Raw genomic sequence first — 20,651 nt, 5'->3', positions numbered from 1 at the left:
GAATGTTGAGGTTATGAGGGGGCGGGGGAGCATGGAGGGAACGGGGATGTAGGCTTGGGTGGTGTGGTTAGTTGGGGGATGGTGGTATGGATGGTGATGGGATAGGGTGGGAAGGGTGGTGGCTTACAAAAGGGGATTTGCTTGATGCGGAGGGTTAGTTTAACTTTGTTTGTGAAGGGGCTTGCTGTAGTATGGTCAGTTCGTGTAAAGCACATGATGGACTAGGGCTTTGCTCACAGTCATAGCCGAACAAGACGACCGGTGGATGATTTGTTGGAGGCGCCATATCTGCTTGGTTTTACTTCAGCAATGGGGTCAATACATGTGCTTCGAAATCGCAATGTTGATGGAAGAGATGCCATGGAGTGGTGATGCCGGGTCGTGATGTCGTCGTACCCCGCCCAGCCATTCATGTGCCGAGGTCCTGGTCGGGATGTCCGGCATGCGACGTAATAGATCACATGTCGTTCGAGTATGTTTTATATAGTTGTATATGGTTTTGCTGGTGGTTTGCGAGTCGCGATATCATGTTTTCTGAAAGATGGGCAACTTGATTGACTTGTGTCACGAAAGAGTTGTAGGGCGGAAGACGGTTATATGCATACTTACTGTGACAAGAGATAATGCAACAACAGTAGCTGTGCAGTGCTCTACAAACCCTCCTCTTGATTCAACCTAATCCCCCTTTCAACCAGTCCCTCAATCCATCCATTAAACTCTTCCCTCATCTCCGCAGGCAATACATGCCCCTGGCCCTTGATGAAATGCTTCTCAATCTCACCTTCCTGCCAAACATCGTCTTCCTCTTCAACACCTAACCAGTTCTCTTTACCCGTCACACCCTCGCCCTTCTCCAATCCCCGCCAAAGCACAACGCCCAGAGGGAACGTCAGCATGCGATCCTTGGTCCCATGGACGACCATAATCCTGTTCTTGCCGACCGTCGTCGCAATCTGCTGGAGTTGCTCGGGGCTCTTATGATGCCACCCCGCGGCAATGGCTTGTAGCATGAAACCCGCCTTGCCAAAGTACTCTGGATGTTGACGCTTCCATAGTTCGTTTGCGGCGAAGCGGTCGCCGTTGGTGGGAAAGGCTTCGACGACGGGTTCGAGCGTGTCGGGAGAGTCGAGCCACTCCTGCGTGTAGAGATTCTTTTTCACGCCTTCGATTTGGGCGTCGAGAGATTTGGGAATAAAAAGGTTGGCACGGTTTATAAGATTTTCGAGAAAGCCCTGGCGGTGTGAGTAGACGAAGGGTGTATGATGTAGTGCTACATACGGTTGTTCTGAACAGTTGTGCGGCTGTTGATACTAGCGACAGTGTGCATATGCGTTCCGGTATTAATATAGCCTGGATGTTTGTTAGCGAGAATGCATTTCGAAAGCATGAATATTATCCGCAATAGGCAATTTCGCCGCATCCCCCACGATCGACATACACAACCGGAGATCATATGTGCTCTACTATCGAACACGTGGGGGTGGGGTCAATCGAGCGGAGCGGAAGATGAAAGCGCCGATGAGATTACAGGATGATGCTGGGTATCAGAAGTCCAGAGAAATGTTTCTGGCGACTACATGTCGAGTATTTGTGTTCGATAACGGAACGTGTAGCTTCCGAGTCGAAGATCATGACGATAAAGATATTGTGGACTTACTATCTCCTGAGCTATCATTCCACCCATGCTTATGCCAATGACGTGCAACTCACGTTTGCCGGTCCAGCCGATGTGGTCGAGCACTTCGACCAGGTCCTGAGCCATGGCAGAGGTGGAGTATCTCGACGTGGGCTTGTCGGAGTCGCCAATGCCCCGGTTGTCAGTCACCAGCGACGAGTACTGATCGCCTTTGTTGTGGGCGAAGTCTTTCGTCTGGCGCTGCCATGCATACTTCATGCCACCAAGGCCCATGACCCACTACATGGCGTCAGTCGTTGAGTCTTGACGATAACAATGTGTGCGGAAGATGCCGGAAGCGGCTATAGAGCGAAATGTATAAGTGTGCGAGTTGGACAACCTGAGACACGATGCAGACGAGTTGAGACGGTCATTGTGACTGAAACGAAACGGTGACAGGGTGCCGGTACCCGTGGATTGGTAGAAGAGGAACATTACAAATGCATCCCGGTCAAGAACAAGCTTTCTTTGGCGTGATATGCAGCGCATCATGTTGGAGCAGATATTAATACCGAAAGTAGGGCGACTTACCACGAGGTGTCTGTCGCCATGGCCGTGGACCTCGTAAGCGATGTTAAGGGGACCGCTACGGTCTTTGGCCACAACGGCCTTGCCTTTCTTTTCAGGTTTGAGGTCCCAGATGGTGTGGTTGAATTCGGGATGTTGCTGCAGCTCTTCGACCGTCATTGGTGCCATGGCGGGTAGTGTTGCAAGCCTCGATCTGGAAAGTTAATCAGAGGTTCAGGTGGAATGTCAGGAGGGGCGGAGATGCGAGGATGCGACGGGAGTGGTGGCGCAGCAGGGTGGACAACGTTGTCGTGTGGCTGCCGCTCGGCAGGTGTCTCTTGGTAGCGGTGTGCCCATAGCGCATCCCGGCAAGCGACAGGTACGCGAGCGTTGGAAGCGGAAGGGACCAGGAATGCTGACGTACTATTCTTGTAGGCGCTTACGAGCCCTGAAGTTGTGAGGTCTAGGCTGCAAAGTCGGGATCTTCAGGCTTATACACTTGTGAGATCTAGAGTGGTCTTTCAATGACAAAGAAATGAGGTGGTGCTAGGGCGTATAAAGTTCTTCACCTGCCAAACGCGTGGGAGAAGCAATATCGCAACGTCATATCTGCTAGCCCGTTTGCAGCCCAGCTGGCGTGGCTCGTGTCTGACTAAGGCGGGCTGGACGCGCGAACTACGGACGACGCGGCTCTCTAGGCTGGCCGTAAGTACAGTAGAGACGCGGAGAAAGAGCTGCCTCAGGTGTCGTCTCAGCTGCTGCCAGACGACTAATCACCCTTACCGACATCCTCGTGTTGCCGTTTTTAGCGGGCGTTGCGCATCTGCAACAGGCCAAACAAGCTTTCTGCCTCACCCGTTCACCGTCGGCCACGATTCGACACTCGGCGAGTCTGCGACACCCACCCCCAGGGCCCTGTAGATGCGATCCTCGGCAGCGTTTCACCCTGCTCAGCACTAGACCTCCAGACCCCCAGCACGACACCCCTCCGCCCTCACAAAACACCACCAAGCCCCGGATACTCGCGAGGGCCCAATTGCCCGACGACCTCACGACTGACGACATAGCGCCTCCTAATACACCATGAACCCCCCTCCTAACGGCTTCTATGCCACCGGCCCGCCCATGATGAACCCTCCGCCGCCGCGTCTGTTCGGCAGCGGCACCTACGACCCGTCGCAGATGCCGCCGGGCAACATGTTCAACCTCGACGACGACGACCACAACGACAGCGACCCCAAGCGGCGGCGCATCGCACGGGTACATGGTGCGGATATGAGGTGACGACGGCATGCTGACAGGATGCAGGCGTGCGACATGTGCCGGAAGAAGAAGATCAAGTGCGACGGCAAGATGCCCTCGTGCACCCACTGCCAGAACTACAAGACCGAGTGCATCTTCACCCAGGTCGAGAAGAAGCGGCAACCACCAAAGGGGTAGGTGCGATGGACGTGCTGCGCACATGGCATACTGACCGTGCACAGCGCCAAGTACATCGAGGGTCTGGAGAACCGACTGGCGCGCATGGAGTCGCTGATGCGCCTCTCTGGCGTCCTGCCCGAAGACGACGATGGTAGCACCGACCTGGCCACACTCGAGCGGCGGCTGGAGGCACGAGCCGGCCGATCCGCTACACCCCGGAATAGCATCGACGACAGACGCGCCTCCATGGCACCGCCCACAACAGGTCACTCGACCGCCAATGGCACACCGGCCCAGCCAGCTCTCCCCAGTCCGAGGAGCGGCACCGCCTCACCAGAGCCCCAGGAAGAGATGGACACCACCAAGGACAAAGACAAGGAAGAGGACGCGCTCGCCGAGATGATGTGTTCCCTGGTGACGAACAACTGCGGAGAGACCAGATATATCGGTATGTCCTCCATATCCGTCGTCTTCAACGCTAACAAGTCCAGGTTCTTCCTCCGGTTTCTCTATCTTCTCGCCCAAAGGCATACAATGGGTCAACGAAAAGACCGGCGACAACTCCTTCCGCGACATGATCTCCACAGCCGCCGTCGAGGACAACAAGTGGATCCAATGGCGGCCCGACGTCTTCCAGGACATCTTCAAGCGCCGCGTCTACAAACAACTACCGCCCAAGCATGAGGCTCTGTCTTTACTCAAGGACTACTTCGAGAACTTCAACTGCATGTTCCCGCTGTTCCACGAACCGACCTTTATGCATCTGGTAGACAAGCACTACTCGAAAGACCCATACGAAGGATCCGGCTGGTGGGCCAGTCTGAATGTCGCTCTGGCTTTTGCACATCGGTTGCGCGTCATGAGCAATCTGGTCCCAGCAGAAGAAGACGAAAAGGCATGGCAGTACCTGAAGAACGCCATGAGTGTCATGGTAGAGCTTACCATGCGCAACACCGATCTTTTGAGTGTTCAGGCTTTGCTGGGAGTGGTATGTGATAACGGACTTTGAAGATGTTTTCATCTAACGTGTTCAGGGTCTCTTCCTCCTCGGAACCCCAAATCCACAGCCTACCTACTTCTTCGTGGCTACCGCCATGCGACTGGCACACAGTATCGGTCTCCACAAGAAGGGTGCCAACTTCAGTCTCAACGCTGCCGAGGTCGAGCAACGGAGGCGTGTTTTCTGGATTGCCTACATGCTGGACAAAGAGTGAGTCTTTCTGATCTTCCAACAGTATGCAGACTAACATCATCAAGTATTTGTCTGCGGTCGGGCAGACCACCTGTACAAGACGACGACGACATGAACGTCGAGCTACCGAGCGAGACTCCACCAGATAATATCGGCAACATCCCGCTCGCTGATGGAAAGGGTACCATGAACCTGTTCCGTCTCATGTGCACCTTCTCCGTGATCCAAAGCAAAGTCTACAAGGGCCTCTATTCCGTCAAGGCATCCAAGCAGACCGATGGTGAGCTGCTAAATACCATCGGCGAACTCGACAAAGAGTTGGAAGCCTGGAAAGACGACATACCCCTCGAGTTCAGGCCAGAGCACGACATCAAGGCATCGCACACCCCACTCATCCTTCAAGTCGCAGTACTACATCTCGGATACTACAACTGCTTGACCACTATCCACCGCATGAGCGTGCATCACGGATACTGGACTAGTCGATTGTCCAACTTTGCGATACAAGGTCTCAACGCTCGCCCTCTGAACCCCAGAGTCTTCATGTCCGCTCAATTATGTGTGCAAGCTGCCCGAGCTTCGATACATCTTTTGAAGTACATACCAAAAGGCGACTTGTCATGTGTTTGGTTGGTCATCTACTTCCCAGTCACTGCTCTGGTCACGCTCTTCGCCAACATTTTACAAAATCCACAAGACACACGATCACGGTCAGATCTCAAGCTGATGAAGCTGGTAGTCAACTTCCTGAACATGCTGAACGACGACCAAGGTAGTGGCAGTGTTAAGCGCATGTGCACAGTTTGCGCTGAGTTTGAGCGTATCGCTACTATCGTGCTGGAGAAGGCAGATCGCGAACACGCATCGCGGCGGAAGAGGAAACAGGGTGACAGCGAACAGGATGCTCAGATCGAAGCAACCGCGGCTGAGCTGCTTTCGACAGGTCGTAACCCACAATCCCCACCTCAGCAGGTTACGACCCCACAAAACCCCCCCGCCCAAGAGGGTATGATCTTCAATCCAGACTTCCATGGGTTCAACGAGGTAAGCTACACCACTATTGTACTAGACCAAAGCTAATTTGTCCAGCCATTCCCTTTCTCACCAAACTTTACGCACGACTCCTTACAACCTAACATCCAAATGAGCCAATATGGATCACCAGGAATCACCGCGCAAATGCTTCAACAATCACAAAGCCTACCAATGACAACAGGTGGTGATATTAACGGCGTAAACGCAAACATAAATGCCATGGCCGGCATGGGCCAGTTCGATCAGACGCTGAATAACGTTCCACAGGATCTATGGAAGATGCCAATGACACTGGAATGGGATTGGGCGGATATGACTGGTGGCTTCTCGGGATACGAGGATGGCATAAGTATGAACGGTGTACTTCCGGATTTCTCGAATAACACCGGCCACGGAACAAGCGAGTTCAACCAAGGCGCCATGAATGGCGGTCGATGATGAAGCTTATTCGCAGCCCATTGGATGGAGCTTGCCGTCCCGAAGATGGTGTTTCACAACATCGACCATTACGTTTTGGCCCGTCAATACCAGCAGAGCATTCCCTCTCATCTAGGAAGGGATGTTAGCGCCCAACTCCAGCACGATCTTGCGTGCTTCGTTATATACCACTTCTTGCCATCGGATGCGTCTCTGTGTATGCATCCAATCATGAGTTTCGTAGCCTTGTAGAATAACGTTGTATCTCCAAGCAATACATCTTTGTAATAACACATCTTTGCTACAACCCGAAAACGTCGCGCATGCACGGTAGTCAGGTCTTGGTAACCAGCTGCACGATCAATCATAGGCTACCACTAACGTCGCGCTAAGGATCATAATCCGGAGATCCTCGCTGTACGATGATGCTTACCTGCTTGACGTATGTCCACCCAGACATCTCGATTTATCTGCCAACAATCCCTGCGCTGATCACACAGCTTCATTCAACACCCTTCCACTCTAGGCCACCTTACTTGACCTCAACCCTTCTCAAAGTCTCTTTGATTCAAAACGCAATGAAGAACATAACCTCCCTCCTCTCCACCCTCATAACCGCAAACCACATCCTCTCCCACCACGCCGTCCTCGACCCCTTCGGCCACATCAGCGTCCGCAACCCCAACACAAACACTACTTTCTTCATCGCTTTGCAAATCGGGCCTGCGACCGTCTCCTCCCCCGCAGACATAGGCGAATACCACATCGCCGACGGCACGCCCTTGCCTGGTACCGTCGGTGGATACGCGGAACGCTATATCCACAGTGAGATTCTGAAGAGATATCCGGATGTTAATGGGGTTGTGCATAGTCATTCTGAGGATGTGCTTCCGTATACGGTTCTAGATTATGCTGGCAATGGAAATGGAGATGGAGATGGAGATGGAAAGGGGATGCGAGGGATGTGGCCTGTGTATCATATGGCTGGATTTCTGGGTGGGGAAGTACCGAACTTTGATATTGGGGATGTGTATGAGGAGGGGGAGCCGAGGGATATGCTTGTTAATAGTGTGAGGTTGGGTGGAGCGTTGGCGGAGATGTTTGGGAGGAATGAGACGAGGGTTACGTTGCCTTTACATACGACGGTTTTGATGCGCGGGTAAGTAGTCTCCTAGGCGATGAACGCATGGTGGTATATCTGCTGACGGCTTGTTCTAATGTATAGTCATGGCTTCGTTGCAGTGGGCGATGGGATAGAGCAGGTCACGGATTTCGCATATTACGCGGCGAGTAATGCAAGAGTGCAGACGAAGGCGCTGTTGTTGGCTGGTGTTGGTGGCGGTGAGGGAATTGGAGGTGGTGTGAAGTATTTGAGTGCGGAAGAGAGAAAAGCGACGAGTGAGATGAATCGCTGGATTGTGTTTAAGCCTTGGAGGCAATGGGTTATGGAGGTGGAGAGGAGTGGGAGGTTTGTTAATGTTTTGGGGACGCCGCCGCTTGATGTGGAGTGAGGATTGGAGAGACGGTCGGATGTTTGGTGGTTATCAAGCTGCAGAAGTAATTCGATGTTTGAAGCTCGATGTTCTACGATCGAATTGTGTAGGCGTGATCCCATCGTGGGGTTGATACCGATAGATCTGCATGACGCCATCTGCCAAGCCCCAACAGCTCGGGAGCGGAGGAAGGCGGTAGGCGTTCTTCCTCTCCGCCCTCTCGACTGCCGCCCGTCCCCACTCACGTCATGTTGAGGTTATACCGCGAAAGGAAGCTCGATATTGTACCAAGACCTTAGCAGCTGAAAAGACGTTAAGATGGCTGCGAGGTATCCATGGATGCAGACATCCGCTCCTAATCCATGCCTGATAACGTGCTTATGCATACACATCACGACTTACCGGAAAGGTGTCAAAGACTGACTTATAAACATGCATCGCCTACAGTTTTCCAGGCGATGTGTTCCGCAGTACCTCTCGAACCATCTACTAGGTCATTAGCATCGGACTCCAGAGCACGTCGACTGTGAACGCATCGATCATCATGAGGGCCTCATACAAGACAGTCTTAGCTGTACTTCCACTCTACGCAACTACGACCATCGCGGATCGATATGCCAGCAACACACGTCCGGTAGTTGTCGATGCACCCCAAGTGGCGGCCAACTTTCCCGACGTCCATGGCATCCAGCTGCTATCGCCGGCTTTCATAAATCCGGAGAATGTACCTGCGACATTTGCGAACGGCACCTCCGGGCCCACTCCACAGCGTGATCTGGGTATTTCCCGAAGGCCACAATATCTGAATTGCTGAGATTGCTAACTTTCAACAGAAACCTTCGTTAAAGGCCTTACTCAGCGCAACGGAGGGATCACCTACAACAGCGAACTGAGATCCGAGGAAGATCGCGCGATCCCATACGTCACATTGACAAATGGCAAGAAAAGCAGTGAGAAACTACGGATCTGGATTCAGGGAGGCCAACATGGGAATGAGCCTGCAGGCGACGAGGGCGTGCTTGCATTGCTTGGAAAGTTTGCGCAAGACTCCCAATGGAGCGCCAAAATCTTAGAGAAGCTTGATCTGCTGATTCTCCCGCGCTACAACGTCGATGGCGTCGAGTACCTACAGCGACAACTGGCTTCCAACTACGATCCCAATCGCGATCATGCGGTGCTCGAGCGACAGCAGACACGAGCTATCAGGAAGCTGCAGTCTGAGTTCGATCCGCACATCTTCATCGACGACCATGAGTACACAGGCGGCAACTTGGTAGCCGAGAAGTACATCCGCGCGCAGGATCTTTTAGTGTCTGCCAACAAGAACCAAAACGTCAATCCCAGCATCCGAGCGTTGAACCAGGAATTTGTCGACGACGTATTCTCAGTTGCCCAGAGCAAAGAACTTAGGATCTTCCCATACTTCACCACTAGCTTCGCAAACGGTATGATAACGATCGAAGAGCCTGATGCGCTTGCTGCGGCAAATCACAAGGGTGCTGGTAATTACCAAGCCCTGACCTTCCTTGTTGAAACGCGTGGCATTGCTATCGCGGATCAGCACTTTCAACGCCGTGTCGCATCCCACGTTATCGTTCTGGAAACTATCCTCAACAAAGCAGTCGACGAGTTCGACGATGTATACAGCACCATCGAAGCCGGACGTAAAGCGTTTATCGAGAGCAAAGACGAGATCGTTGTAACCTACGAACAGCGCATCACCAACAAGACAGTTCCTTTCATCGACGAATCAAGCGGCGCGATTGTTGACGTCCCAGTCTGTTCCCGAAACAGCGATCCATCCATCGTCACCCTCTCTCGTCCCCGCCCAAAAGCCTACGTCTTCTCACGCGCCTGGACCGATGTAGCAGAGCGTCTCCGCATCCTTGGTGTCACCGTCGACGTCCTGGAAGAAGACTTTGTCGGAACTGTCGAAGCGCTCGTGGTCACGAAGGCTGAGCTCGCAGAAACGAAATTTGAAGGCATTGCCGGTACCACAGTCACGACTAACGCGACGCAGCGAGCAGTCACAGTACCGGCTGGCGGTTTCTACGTCGATACTAAGCAAAAGAACGCTGGGTATGCGTTTACGCTGTTGGAACCAGAGGGAGAGGCAAGTCAGGTGTATTATAACAAGATTCCGCTGGAGGTCGGAGATGAATATCCCGTATTCAGGGTTCAGTAGGCTGTCCGTACCGAGAGAGCTTTACGAAGAGTATACAACGTCTTTCTCATCCCTTCCATTATTTGAATGGGCGGATTCAGTCATCGTGTATCTCGTGTGTGTTTCAGGAGTCGGAAGAGCATACAAACAACCCATCTGCCGATATTGTCCGACTTCTCCATCCAAACGGACATGCATAACCCCTTCTTCAGCCCTACATCTCTCTCATGCAAGTTACTAGCGCCCGGTGTCGTGCTTCTAGTGGTGTTCTAGCTGTCTCCGACCAAATCGAGTGTCGTGATGGTGATCTGGGTGGCCTGACACCAGGTTTACCATGTATACCCTTGGTTCTCCTCGTTTGTAGGGCCGAAAGAACTGAAACTCTGTTCCTCGCGATCGTGAGAGTAGGTGGGCCGGGGATTAACGAGGATGTAGTGTACGGCAATTGCTAGTGCTTACTGCTGTCAGGCGAAGTTTAACCGGCAGGAGTGCTTGTTTGTACTGTATGTTGGGAGTGGGTGGTAAAGATCAGTCTGGGCAACACTGATACTCCCATGGGAGATGGATATCTGGCATCGTCTCACTCTTACTGACAAGTTATGAAGCGCTTCTTGTTACCAATTCATTCTCATAGATATATATACATGAAAGTCATACCCCTACCAACCCCTCACAAAACGGAATAAAACAAACCCGAAATGTAATGCGCCCAAAGCCATAGGCTCCAAGTCATCTAAGCACTGCCGCCAAGCTGCTTAGTAACATATTGGGTACCCAAGTTCTGCGTGGGAGTGTCCCTGGGGTACTGAAGATGCTGCGCGTTGATACCCTGACCGTGTGTAGTATCGCATACACCATCGCCCTGTTATCATCGTTAGCCGCCATTTCCCTTTTCACGGAACAAGGGATAACTTACAAAGATGCACACATCCAGCGTCTTGCCCTGCCAGTTATCCGGAATGCCCCTGCTCAGAGCCGCAGACAGCCCGTTGACGTTCTTCGTCGTAGTACCGCCGTTGTTGTCCACATTGCAGCTCAGTCCACTCTTATGCGCCGGGTTACCAATGAGGAAAACACCCTTAACAGCATCGAAGTTCGCACCAGTGAGCTGAGACATGGCGTTCACCGTCGCCTGAGCACCCTGACTGTATCCCTCGAGGATGAAGCACTCATCCGGGTTTGTGCGTAGTGTAGACTGAACTTTGTTGACGATATCAGCGGTACCAGCTGCACTGTTCTGGCTGAAGCCGGCAGCGTAGACGGTGTTGTAGATCTTGCCGCCGGAGACTGCGGACTGGATGTTGCGGTTCATGGTGCGGAAGCCGGAGGATTCGCCTTGGATCTCGCCGGTGCCGCGGGTATTGATGATGGTGTAAGACGAGCATGCGGCGCGGGTGGAGAGGTTGTCGACGGGGGCAGCGGTGGAGAGAGCGAGCAGCGAGGCTGCGGGGAGGATGGTGGAGAAACGCATGGTCGATGTGTGAAGATGGGTATGGGTATCTGGATGGATGTATGGAGTATGACAGTGAGAGAAGTAGAGCTGATGATCTTATCGTCAGGGTGGTGTCGATATTACAGCGGATCTTCTCTGCCTTATATATCCACCCTCCACCCATAGACAACCCGTGTGTAATAGGAAAAAGCATCCTCTACTATCCATAGATCCCACCTCACCTCGGCAGACATTCTTAGCGCGTTTCACTCGCCGATCCCCAGGCTGCACCTCTACACCGAATAGGACGGAACCTGCATCCGCTTCGGAGCACTAAGTCATAATCGTGGCCGTCTATCCCGTAGGCGCCTCGATCGTCACATGGCCTAACGGCTGTCACCGTCTGGAGTGGGTAGAGATCTTCTCTACCTTCTCGATTTGGATGACTTCATGACCAGGAACGGGGATTGCGGGTGAGGTGTCGTGACGGGTATTCGGTGTCTCTGTTCATGCGTCGACGCCATTGTGTCAAACGCATATGTCATATGTATCTTTGATCCCAGGATACCGATGGCGAAAGGTGGCACGGCATGGCTTTTCGAAACTCCTCAGTCTTGATAGTGGCTGAAGCGGCATGGAACATTCCATCCTATGCCGTCTACTCGAAACAGCCAGGAAGTGGGGGTTGAGTCTCAAAACTTCCAATGACATGGCAAAACGCATTCATCGTGCCTCGGGGGAGCGACTGCACCATGGTGGACACTGGACCACCCGGTGCGCCTCACAGTCTCTAGGCGCAGGTCCTGAATCGCTCCTGCGGGTCCGCGGATTGTTGGCCTTACCGTGTTCGGTATACTTGCCTGCTGTTTGTGGTTTGGAGCCTGCCGCAAGGAGAGACCCCAATTATTACTCCTTGCCGTCGATCGGCATCGAGCCTCGGCACGGCAATGGAACAAGGGGAGGTGCAGCGTCGGTGGAAGTACCACAAACGGATGGTGAGGATGTGGAAGTGAGGTCGGAAATTATCGAAAAAGCAAGTCATTACTCAACTCAGCGCGGGACAGGCAGGTCCGACAGCGGCACGAACAGTTCGTCGAGAGAGCTACAATGCAAGTAGCGGACACTGACAGAAGACGTGCAGTGGTGGTGCCTTGGTGTGTCGAAACCAGGGCCGATCTTCCTACTCGCAGTATGGTACGGGTGATCGTTAGCGGGTCCCGCTGATCCGAGGAACGGCTCTAGCGCTGCGCTATGCCAGACGTGGCAGGCTAAGCTCCGAAAGCTTCGACTTCAGGATGGCATCTTGACCGAGAAGTCGGCTGGATGTTGACCGAGGTGGCAGTAGGTGAGTGCGACTTGGAAGCGGAATTCGATGTTTGCCTGATCGTTGAGCCTTACCCCGCCAGATCATTCCTAGGGTGACCCCGCGGGAGCGAGCAGCAATGTAAGCGCATCAGCTGATCGATTGTGGTCTTCACAGGAACTGCCGAAACGGCGAATTCAAACCTTGGAAGGCCGCGACCGAACGGTGACATGGAAACTCTAAGTGACGTCTTTGCGCTAGACCATGTGTCAAAAGGTTACCTCAAAACGTCGCCACGTGTGACGCTAGTTCCACATGTCTTCCTCGTCATTTCACTCTCCAGGTATTCCCGACTTGTTTGTATCGCAACGATTCGTATCGAGTACTTGTTTTCCGCGGAATATCCAATGATAACTGGATATTGCGAGGTCCGTCGGCACATCGCGCCGCCTCTATACGTTCCAATCTTCTTGCATCACTTCAGTCTCAACGGCTCATATTCCCAACATTAGTATCTTGTAGATGTAAAATAGAAGAACAGGATACTCTGCAAAGTTCTGGCAGCTACACATCTCCACACATGTCCACCTGGGCAGTCCGCGATGTATCGCGTGATCATCCGGTGATTCCGGTCAAGCAACAAGTCAGAAGCACAAGACTCTCCTCAAACCACTCTACTCCATCATCGATTTTTCGTAGAACTTTTGATTACATTGGCCAGGTCGCGCTGATGTAGAGAGAGAAGGAGATATGCTCGCGCAACGTCAGTTTTTATACGCCTCCTGGCCCAAATGTCAAAGCTCGAAAGACGTGTGCATCCTTACGGTGGCCTTTGAACGGAAGCAAGCAGCCGACCCATTGGCGCTTAGCTCTTCGATTTGGATCAACTTCCCCGGACGCCTGAACTCATCGAAACTCCAAGCCAGTATTTTGGTGTCATTTCGAAGACGTCTCAGTCCACTGTTCCCATGCACCCACAGACGAAGCAGGACCATGCCAGCTCGACCAGACTCTTTCGGAAGATCATCAACTGGTCGGTGTAAGCCTTCGAAAAAGAAAGTCTTTTGATAAGTGTAAGGAGTTAGATTCTACAGCCCACGGATATGTTCTTATACACGCAGGCCTAGCGCGATCCCCACCCGGGCAGTATAAAGTTTCCACGAGATGGTATATCGAACAACTCAAAAAGCCAGTACGCGTTACCAAACCTCCAAAAGGACAGTAGATCTGGGTGATGTTCTCTGTGACCCTCCCGCAATCATAATTCAGCGCAGAGCCTTTTTCGAAGCTTCCGAACAGCTACGCAGATAATCACATTCATGTGTCCTTTCTCCCTGAGGAATTCCGCTCTGCTTTTTGCTGTTGCACAACGGGGAGCCCGACAAGCTCACACCATCTGTTTGACTTTCGCGTTTTTCGGATTCTCATTCCAGGTACTCTTGTAGTTTTCAAACAGTGAATCCCGCAACGTTTTGGTCGAGGAATGAGAGCACAAGCGTGCAACCTTGGGTTTTATACGCGGCCGGAACGGAGGCTGAGCAGCGCCCAACACATGCTATTGTGGTAACTGCGTTTTGCTTCGTCGACCTTCTCTTGCATAAGTTTGGAAAAGTAAAGTCTGGGATATTTTGGAAGATGAATGGAATTTGATCCATCAGATGGCGGGTTCTACACGTCGCCCGACTAGAGACGGACAGGCGCACCGCATATAGCAGTCGATGTTGTCTTTCACTCTCCATGATCAGGACAAGCACGTATTTTGAACCAACGGAAGCCATAAGGTCGATGTAGAAGTGATAGTTCGACGCCAGCCAGAAGGCAGGATTTAGGTGCGAGTCGCACAGAGACCGGCAAGCGCACCGCATGACATCATCAAACATCTCTTTTGGTTTTCATGAGGGCGAACTGCCGCTATTCTGAACCCCCGAATGTCAGTGTAGCGAGACCGGAGGGAGACCTTGATGGTCGTTCGAGGGTGACTTTATGTTCAAAACGAACGAAGGCAGGCGCTCACACAACATGTCTGCAATTTTGGTTACTTTTCAGTCTCCATGCCCAGAAACAGCAACAGTTTATGAATAATTGAAAGCTGGATTATTAGTGAAAGAGTGAGACTTCAATAGTCGCCGCGAAGTAGGTTTTATATGCGCGCCGAACACAGACCCACAGACGCACCATGTTTTCATCCCGAGTATTCTTTTCGATCTCCATTTGATCTCCACATTGATGTTTTGAACACCGAGAGACTGGATCATGCCTTGGGATCTTCAATGTTTTGAGAACGAAGTTTTGAATGCGAGCCGAATAAAGACGCGCAGACACACCGCGTGTCTGACTTGGGAAGGCGTTTTGGTCTCCATTCGACAAAGTCGAATAGGTTTTGATATGTTTGAAGCTACCTAGGTAGGATGTCGGTACAGAAGAGACATATACACATAATCGTTGGGATTTTGGAAAATAGACTTTTCAGGCCAGCCTCACGGAGACAGCCGGACTCGCCACATAAGCAAAGCTGGTAGTGATTTTGATCTCCACATGAAGAAGTCAAGTGTCTGTTTTGAGTAATTGGAAGTTGGAGATTGGTCTAAGAAGGAGACTTGGATAGCCACGGGAAGGTAGAATTTATATGCGTGGTGCAGTCGAAACAGACGACCGCACATGTAACAGTGAATTCTTTGTTTACACCTCTCATGATACTGTCGCCATTCACGTTCGGTAGACACCAGCCAGAGTTCCATCAAGAATTAGGAGGTATGCTTTTGGACGTCTGGTAGCTTGCACGCAAGCAGAAAAGGCGGGAGCGGAGGCACACAACATGGGCACTCTGTCTGCTCTTTTTAGATTCTCATCGCCAGGCTTCACTGTCATTTTGGAAAGATGCAAGCCGGGGCTTTAGGGCCAGAAGGAAGACCTGATTATCGAAGAGCGGTCATTCGGTATACATGCGGAAGAACGAGAGGCAGACAGACATAGTACCTCGATGTAGTCGCTTTTTGAAACTCCATGCGAGCTTTTCCTCGTGGGTTTTGGTATAAGGAACCGGGAAGAGTGGTGTGGAAGGAACAGCCTAGTCGCGACAAAGACAGGCTTCTATATGCGCGCCGAGGAGGAGCAGAGACACTCCATCGGGGATGGTTCTCGTTGTTTAAAATCTCCATATCGACCTTCCCGAGCTTATTGGACCCATACAGACAGAAGGCGCTGTTTTGAAAGAGTGTTGGAATGATTGGAGGATGAGGACATCGCGCATGTGTGCAGCAAGGAAGCAGAGCCTCAAAACATGGTTGGAGAACCAGATCTTTTGATTGTCCATGATACGGAGAACCTGACTTTTTGAGAAAACTAAGCTGGAAGAATGACATTGAAGTGAAGGCCTGGATAACGGAAAGTAAACAGCTTTTGTATGCGTGTGCAGAGAGAAGGCGCAGGCAGGCAGCATCGCTCGGCTATTGCAAGTTTTTGAAACTTCATAGAACCTTCGATGAGGGTTTTTGGTCGAAGTAAGCCAGAGGATTGGCGTTAGAGGGGAAGTCCAGTCATACGACTGGATCAAACACCTTTGTGTAGACAAAAAGAGGAGGCGCAGACACAAACATGGACTGGTTGTTGCTTATCTTTGGTTCTCATGAAAGAATCGGCGTCCCTTTTTGATGAATCCAACTCAGAAGGTTGTTGTAGAAGTAATACTCTTGTTGCCAGAAAGAGGCGGTTTTATATGCGACTGAGCCGGAGACAGGACACTCTCAACATGTCATTGATGTTGAGGAGTTTTTGGAGTGCTCATGGCAACGTCCTCGAATAGTTTTTGGTAAAGCACGGAAACGAATGTTGGTAAAGAAGGAAGACATCCAGCCACCAGGAGGCAAGTTTATATAAGCCCAGAGATTTTGCGGGCAGGCGCATTACATGTAACCGTAGATTCATTGTTTTTGACCGCGATCATGGGTATCCGAATGCAATATTTCTGAACAGCGAAGACAGCGACATGGCGCATGGTAATTTCACTTTGAGTCCACCCCTCGATCGCTATCTGCGAGCCGAGGAGCGAGAGGCAGACGCACAACATGGTCACTGTCCGATTGTGTTTTCGAACTCCCATCATACTTATCTTCTGAGTATTTTTGGGTAGTAAAGACTGCGACGTTGGAGCGAACGCAGACATCAAACCTTTCTTATCAGCTTTTTAGTTGAGTTGAATTGGAACGCGCGCACGCGCAACATCCCATTCTCGTACACCGATTTTTCGTCTCCATGGTCGCCCTCAGGGTACGTTTTTGGTGCAGCGAAGATTTGGAGGTGCATGGAGAGATCTGGGATGGTTTTTGGAAGGACGCTTTGTAGTGCAAAGAGCGGAAGGAAGACAACGCCATATGCGTAGTAGGCTTTCCAGTTTTGATTTCCATGCCTGGAAATACTGCTCATTTTGGAAAAGTAAAGAACGGAATGTTGGTGTAAGAAGCTACACTCCAGCCGTGGAAAGAAGTGTTTATATAACAGTAGACGAGAGAAGGCAGGGGCGCTATAGGGAATGTTCACTTCGTTTTCGATCTCTATCGACTATTCTGTTTCTAATTTTAGAACAGCGAAGACAGGCATAATAGGATGTTCCTAATGTTTGAGAAAAAGGCGGACGGATAGTCTTATACAGGCGTGATTTTTAACTTTTGTAGATTGTCCATGAGTCATCATCCCAGCTGTTTTGGAAAAGCGAAGACCGGAATGTGGTGTAGAAGTCAACGTCCAGCAGTCGTAAAGTAGTTTTTATATCCCAACTCCAGCTCCGCCACTCATGGGGTCAAGCTATGTCTTTTTTGAAAAGAACGACACATTGCAGTAATGCGCGGGAGGATTTCCACGGCACCATGGAGGCGTTGACTGAAGTTTTTGGAAAGACGAAGGAGAAGCGAGGGAAGAACATGGCATGACCTTTTCATGGTTTTTGGACAGCGCCATGTCGTAACCAGCCTTGGCTTTTTGGAAATGAGAATGTGGAATGTGAATACAGAAGGGAAGGAAGGAAGAGGATGAGCGAGGTATTTATACGCCGCCGCCGGCCCTACTCATCACCCCTCTACTCCAACTCGTCTCATCCCAACCACCTCACGTCCTCCAACACCCCTCACGCGCACAACAACAGGACAGAACAGCGTAGGATGAAAAGGTAAAATAGTCATTAAACCATACTAACTCGCTATATCCTTGCATATACCCAAGCCTCTCATAACAAGACCGGCAAAGAAGATGAAAACCGCTATCCCAGCATATAGCTCCAAAGACGGCAGTATATATCGCTTATTTTCCGTAGCCCAGAACGCCCAAATACTCAGAGTGTACGCGGTAGGTAACGCATCCAAAGGAATGGGGGTATATATCCAATGCCTTTTATCCAAGGTTTTTCTTCTCCTTCCTTCACTCAATCAATCCCTTCAACCGGCGACAAGTCACGAATCCTAGTGGTTATCCTGTCATGACGCAACAACCTCAACCCACCCCTCCCTATTCCTCTCGACTCTACTCCCGTCCTCACCAGCCGTCAACTCCTTGGCCAAACCATCTTTCGCGCCTCTCCGCCTCGCCCTGTCCCTCACACTGCGCTCATCTTTCTCGCACTCCTTGATGGCCTCGACAACCTCTAGTTCTTCGAAGCGCGCATCTTGCAGATTGAGCTTCTGCCATTGAGGATGTTTCTGGCAGCGCTTCTTCAAACACGCGGTTTCCTTGTCATCAACGTCAATGTCCATTGCGTCAGCGCCGTTGGTCGCAGGTGTAGGCGTGGAGGAGATCTGTTCCGGGGTGGGAGTGAGGGTGGAGTAGTGGAAAGCAGCGCGGCCGTGTTTGCTGTTGCGCCAGAGGAGGAATTCGGCGTCGGACCAGGAGAGCCGCGAGTCGTAGCCGCAGAAATCCTTGGCTTTGACTTTCTCGCGATCGGCGAGACGGACGGCCTGTTCTTTGGCCATGCTGACGAACTTCTCGCGGTCTTTTAGGACTTCGAGGCGGTCTTTCAGTTGCGTCTTCTCTTTGTGAAGGGCGGTAAGGCGTTCGATCTCGCCAGCGGTGAGGGCCAGATCTTCGCCGTTTGAGGGGAAGGTTGCGCGGGACGGGGAGGCGGTTTGTGGGGGTGTGAGGACGCCGGTTCCGAGGTTCTTGAAGGCTTGGATGTTTGGCGATGCGTCGACGAGGGCTTTGAGGTCCTTGGCTCGTAGTGTGCCCCCAAGTGGTGTGGGCTCTTCTTCCTCTGCGCCTTCAGTCTCCGCAGGCTTCTTCTTCTTCTTGGATTTCTCCTTTGTTCCGTTGGCGCCCTTGGCACCTGCTGTCCGTTGTAGTTGTTCTTGCATGAAGAGAACTCCGCAGTCGTCGGAGCAGTATTTGCTCTCCCTGCCGTGATTTAGTCGCGCAGGTTTCCGACAGCCGTCCCGCCGGCACATCGGCTTCCATGTTGTGTTGCCCTTGCCGTTCTCCTCGCACTGCGGACATATGAACTTGTCGACCAGTTCCTCGTCCACCTGCCTCATGTTGACGCAGTCGCCGTGGAACCAGTCGTCGCATCCGCCATCGCATCCAATCATCCACTTGTGGTTGTCGGGCTTCTTGCATATGCAGTAGAGGTTGTGGTCTTCGGATGATTCGCCGTCGTCGTCGGTAGCGTGTTCGTGACCTGGGGCGGGCGAGGATCCAGAGACGGGTGTGCCGGCGTGCGAGCCTTTCTTCATCACCCTGCTGCCCGCCGACTTGGGTATCCGCGAGGTAGGCGTAACGGAGCGCGCCCCATCTTCCGTCTCGACCTTGCGCTTCTTGCTCGGCTTGGATGTCTTTGCGGTGCCCTTCTTCTTGATGGCGGAAGCGGATGATGGCGCTGGTCGCTTCTTGGTCGGGGCGGGTGCGGGCTTGGACTCGACTGGTGATGGGGCGCTTTCTGCCGCGCTCTGATTTCGTCTCCGCAGTCCAAGGTCGCTCTGCTTGGCAATCTCAAGCGCCTTGAGTGTGTCGGCGTCCATGTTCTCGCCAGTCACGGAACTCTGTCGCTCGGTCTGGGAGGCGGTGATTGCAGGAGTGTGTTCGCGCGGTGTACCAGAGGGCTCGTCCTTGATGAAAGGCTGGGGCGAAGGCAGAGTAGCGTTTCCATTTTGTGAATCAGGCTGCAGGGTGCCCGCTGCGGGCTCTCGAATCTGGGAGGTGGTGGGCTCGTCGCGCGTGAATGCAGGCTCGCGGTTCTGCGTGCTGTCTCGCTCGCCGTCGTCCGATGTGACTACCTGCGACACGTCCTGGCCAATGGGGGCGTCCTGGGTCTGCTCTTGCAGGGCCGAGGACAAATTTTGTATTGGCGCGAGGACTGGGGCGGGCGAGGTCCTCGACAGCAGCGACTGGCGGCGCTTCTGCTCCTCGGGCGAATTGGAGCCATGGTGATAGTGCTCGAGCGTCGGCGAGTGCACCTGGGGCTCGTCGAGGGGTGGCGAGGGCTCGACGGGCGCGTGGTGGGAGCCGAAGCTGCTGGTGCGTCGCGGCGCGTGGGACGAGGCCGTGGGCGAAGGCAGCTCGCGCGTCGGGGCGGGCACGAACTGCTGGCCGCTGCCCAGCGTCGCCAGCGTCGTCAGGGCATCGGCAGCGTCTTCGGTCGTGGTGGTGGCAGACGGGCGGCGCTGCAGGCCGGCGTCGGGGTTGAGGAGGGAGTCGATGCTGCTCATTGTGGCTGGCGGTCTGTCTAAGCGGGCATGTCGGGGCGGGGATGGAGGGATGGAGGGATGGAGGGAATGTCGAGGACGCAAGAGTGAGCAGACTTGAAGCGAGCGAGAGGAGAAAGGGCGGGTGGTGTGGAAAATAGAGCCGTTTCAATCAGCTTGGCGCGCAGAAGCGCTTGAGGGGCGGGCGAAGCTGCGTGAGCCTTGACAGCATGCAGGCATTGCTCGACCGCCTGCTACCACTGCGCCTGCCACCTATTACCTCACACCTACCAGCTCGACGTCCCTCGTGACGCTGACAAATGGCAAGCCACTGCATGTACCTCAATATCGCC

At 52.6% G+C, this 20,651-nt stretch overlaps 5 protein-coding genes across 5 annotated transcripts; 2 read left to right on the top strand and 3 right to left on the bottom strand.

Moving 5' to 3' along the window:
• Positions 1 to 650: 650 nt before the first annotated feature.
• J4E90_010315 (uncharacterized protein) lies at positions 651 to 2,371 on the bottom strand (the record flags this gene model as incomplete). The annotated part of the gene is made up of 4 exons (XM_051439828.1): positions 651 to 1,232; positions 1,279 to 1,350; positions 1,658 to 1,915; positions 2,207 to 2,371. 4 exons carry the CDS (start codon positions 2,369 to 2,371, stop codon positions 651 to 653), a joined length of 1,077 nt encoding a protein of 358 aa, XP_051286255.1.
• An 894-nt stretch (positions 2,372 to 3,265) lies between these two features.
• On the top strand, positions 3,266 to 6,269 carry J4E90_010314 (uncharacterized protein; the record flags this gene model as incomplete). The annotated part of the gene is made up of 7 exons (XM_051439827.1): positions 3,266 to 3,442; positions 3,491 to 3,618; positions 3,667 to 4,052; positions 4,096 to 4,592; positions 4,639 to 4,814; positions 4,862 to 5,840; positions 5,886 to 6,269. The coding sequence occupies 7 exons, from the start codon at positions 3,266 to 3,268 to the stop codon at positions 6,267 to 6,269; spliced, it is 2,727 nt and encodes a 908-aa protein (XP_051286254.1).
• A 557-nt stretch (positions 6,270 to 6,826) lies between these two features.
• On the top strand, positions 6,827 to 9,926 carry J4E90_010313 (uncharacterized protein; the record flags this gene model as incomplete). Its single annotated transcript, XM_051439826.1, has 3 exons — positions 6,827 to 7,108; positions 8,235 to 8,520; positions 8,575 to 9,926. The coding sequence occupies 3 exons, from the start codon at positions 6,827 to 6,829 to the stop codon at positions 9,924 to 9,926; spliced, it is 1,920 nt and encodes a 639-aa protein (XP_051286253.1).
• A 712-nt stretch (positions 9,927 to 10,638) lies between these two features.
• J4E90_010312 (uncharacterized protein) lies at positions 10,639 to 11,376 on the bottom strand (the record flags this gene model as incomplete). The annotated part of the gene is made up of 2 exons (XM_051439825.1): positions 10,639 to 10,767; positions 10,822 to 11,376. 2 exons carry the CDS (start codon positions 11,374 to 11,376, stop codon positions 10,639 to 10,641), a joined length of 684 nt encoding a protein of 227 aa, XP_051286252.1.
• Positions 11,377 to 18,105: 6,729 nt separating this feature from the next.
• J4E90_010311 (uncharacterized protein) lies at positions 18,106 to 20,322 on the bottom strand (the record flags this gene model as incomplete). The annotated part of the gene is made up of 1 exon (XM_051439824.1): positions 18,106 to 20,322. The coding sequence occupies one exon, from the start codon at positions 20,320 to 20,322 to the stop codon at positions 18,106 to 18,108; it is 2,217 nt and encodes a 738-aa protein (XP_051286251.1).
• Positions 20,323 to 20,651: the final 329 nt, after the last annotated feature.

Source organism: Alternaria incomplexa, assembly GCF_024043165.1.
Source record: "Alternaria incomplexa strain BMP 0042 chromosome Unknown scaffold_21, whole genome shotgun sequence".
Classification (NCBI taxonomy): domain Eukaryota; kingdom Fungi; phylum Ascomycota; class Dothideomycetes; order Pleosporales; family Pleosporaceae; genus Alternaria; species Alternaria incomplexa.
This window is presented reverse-complemented; position numbering and strand designations above follow the sequence as displayed.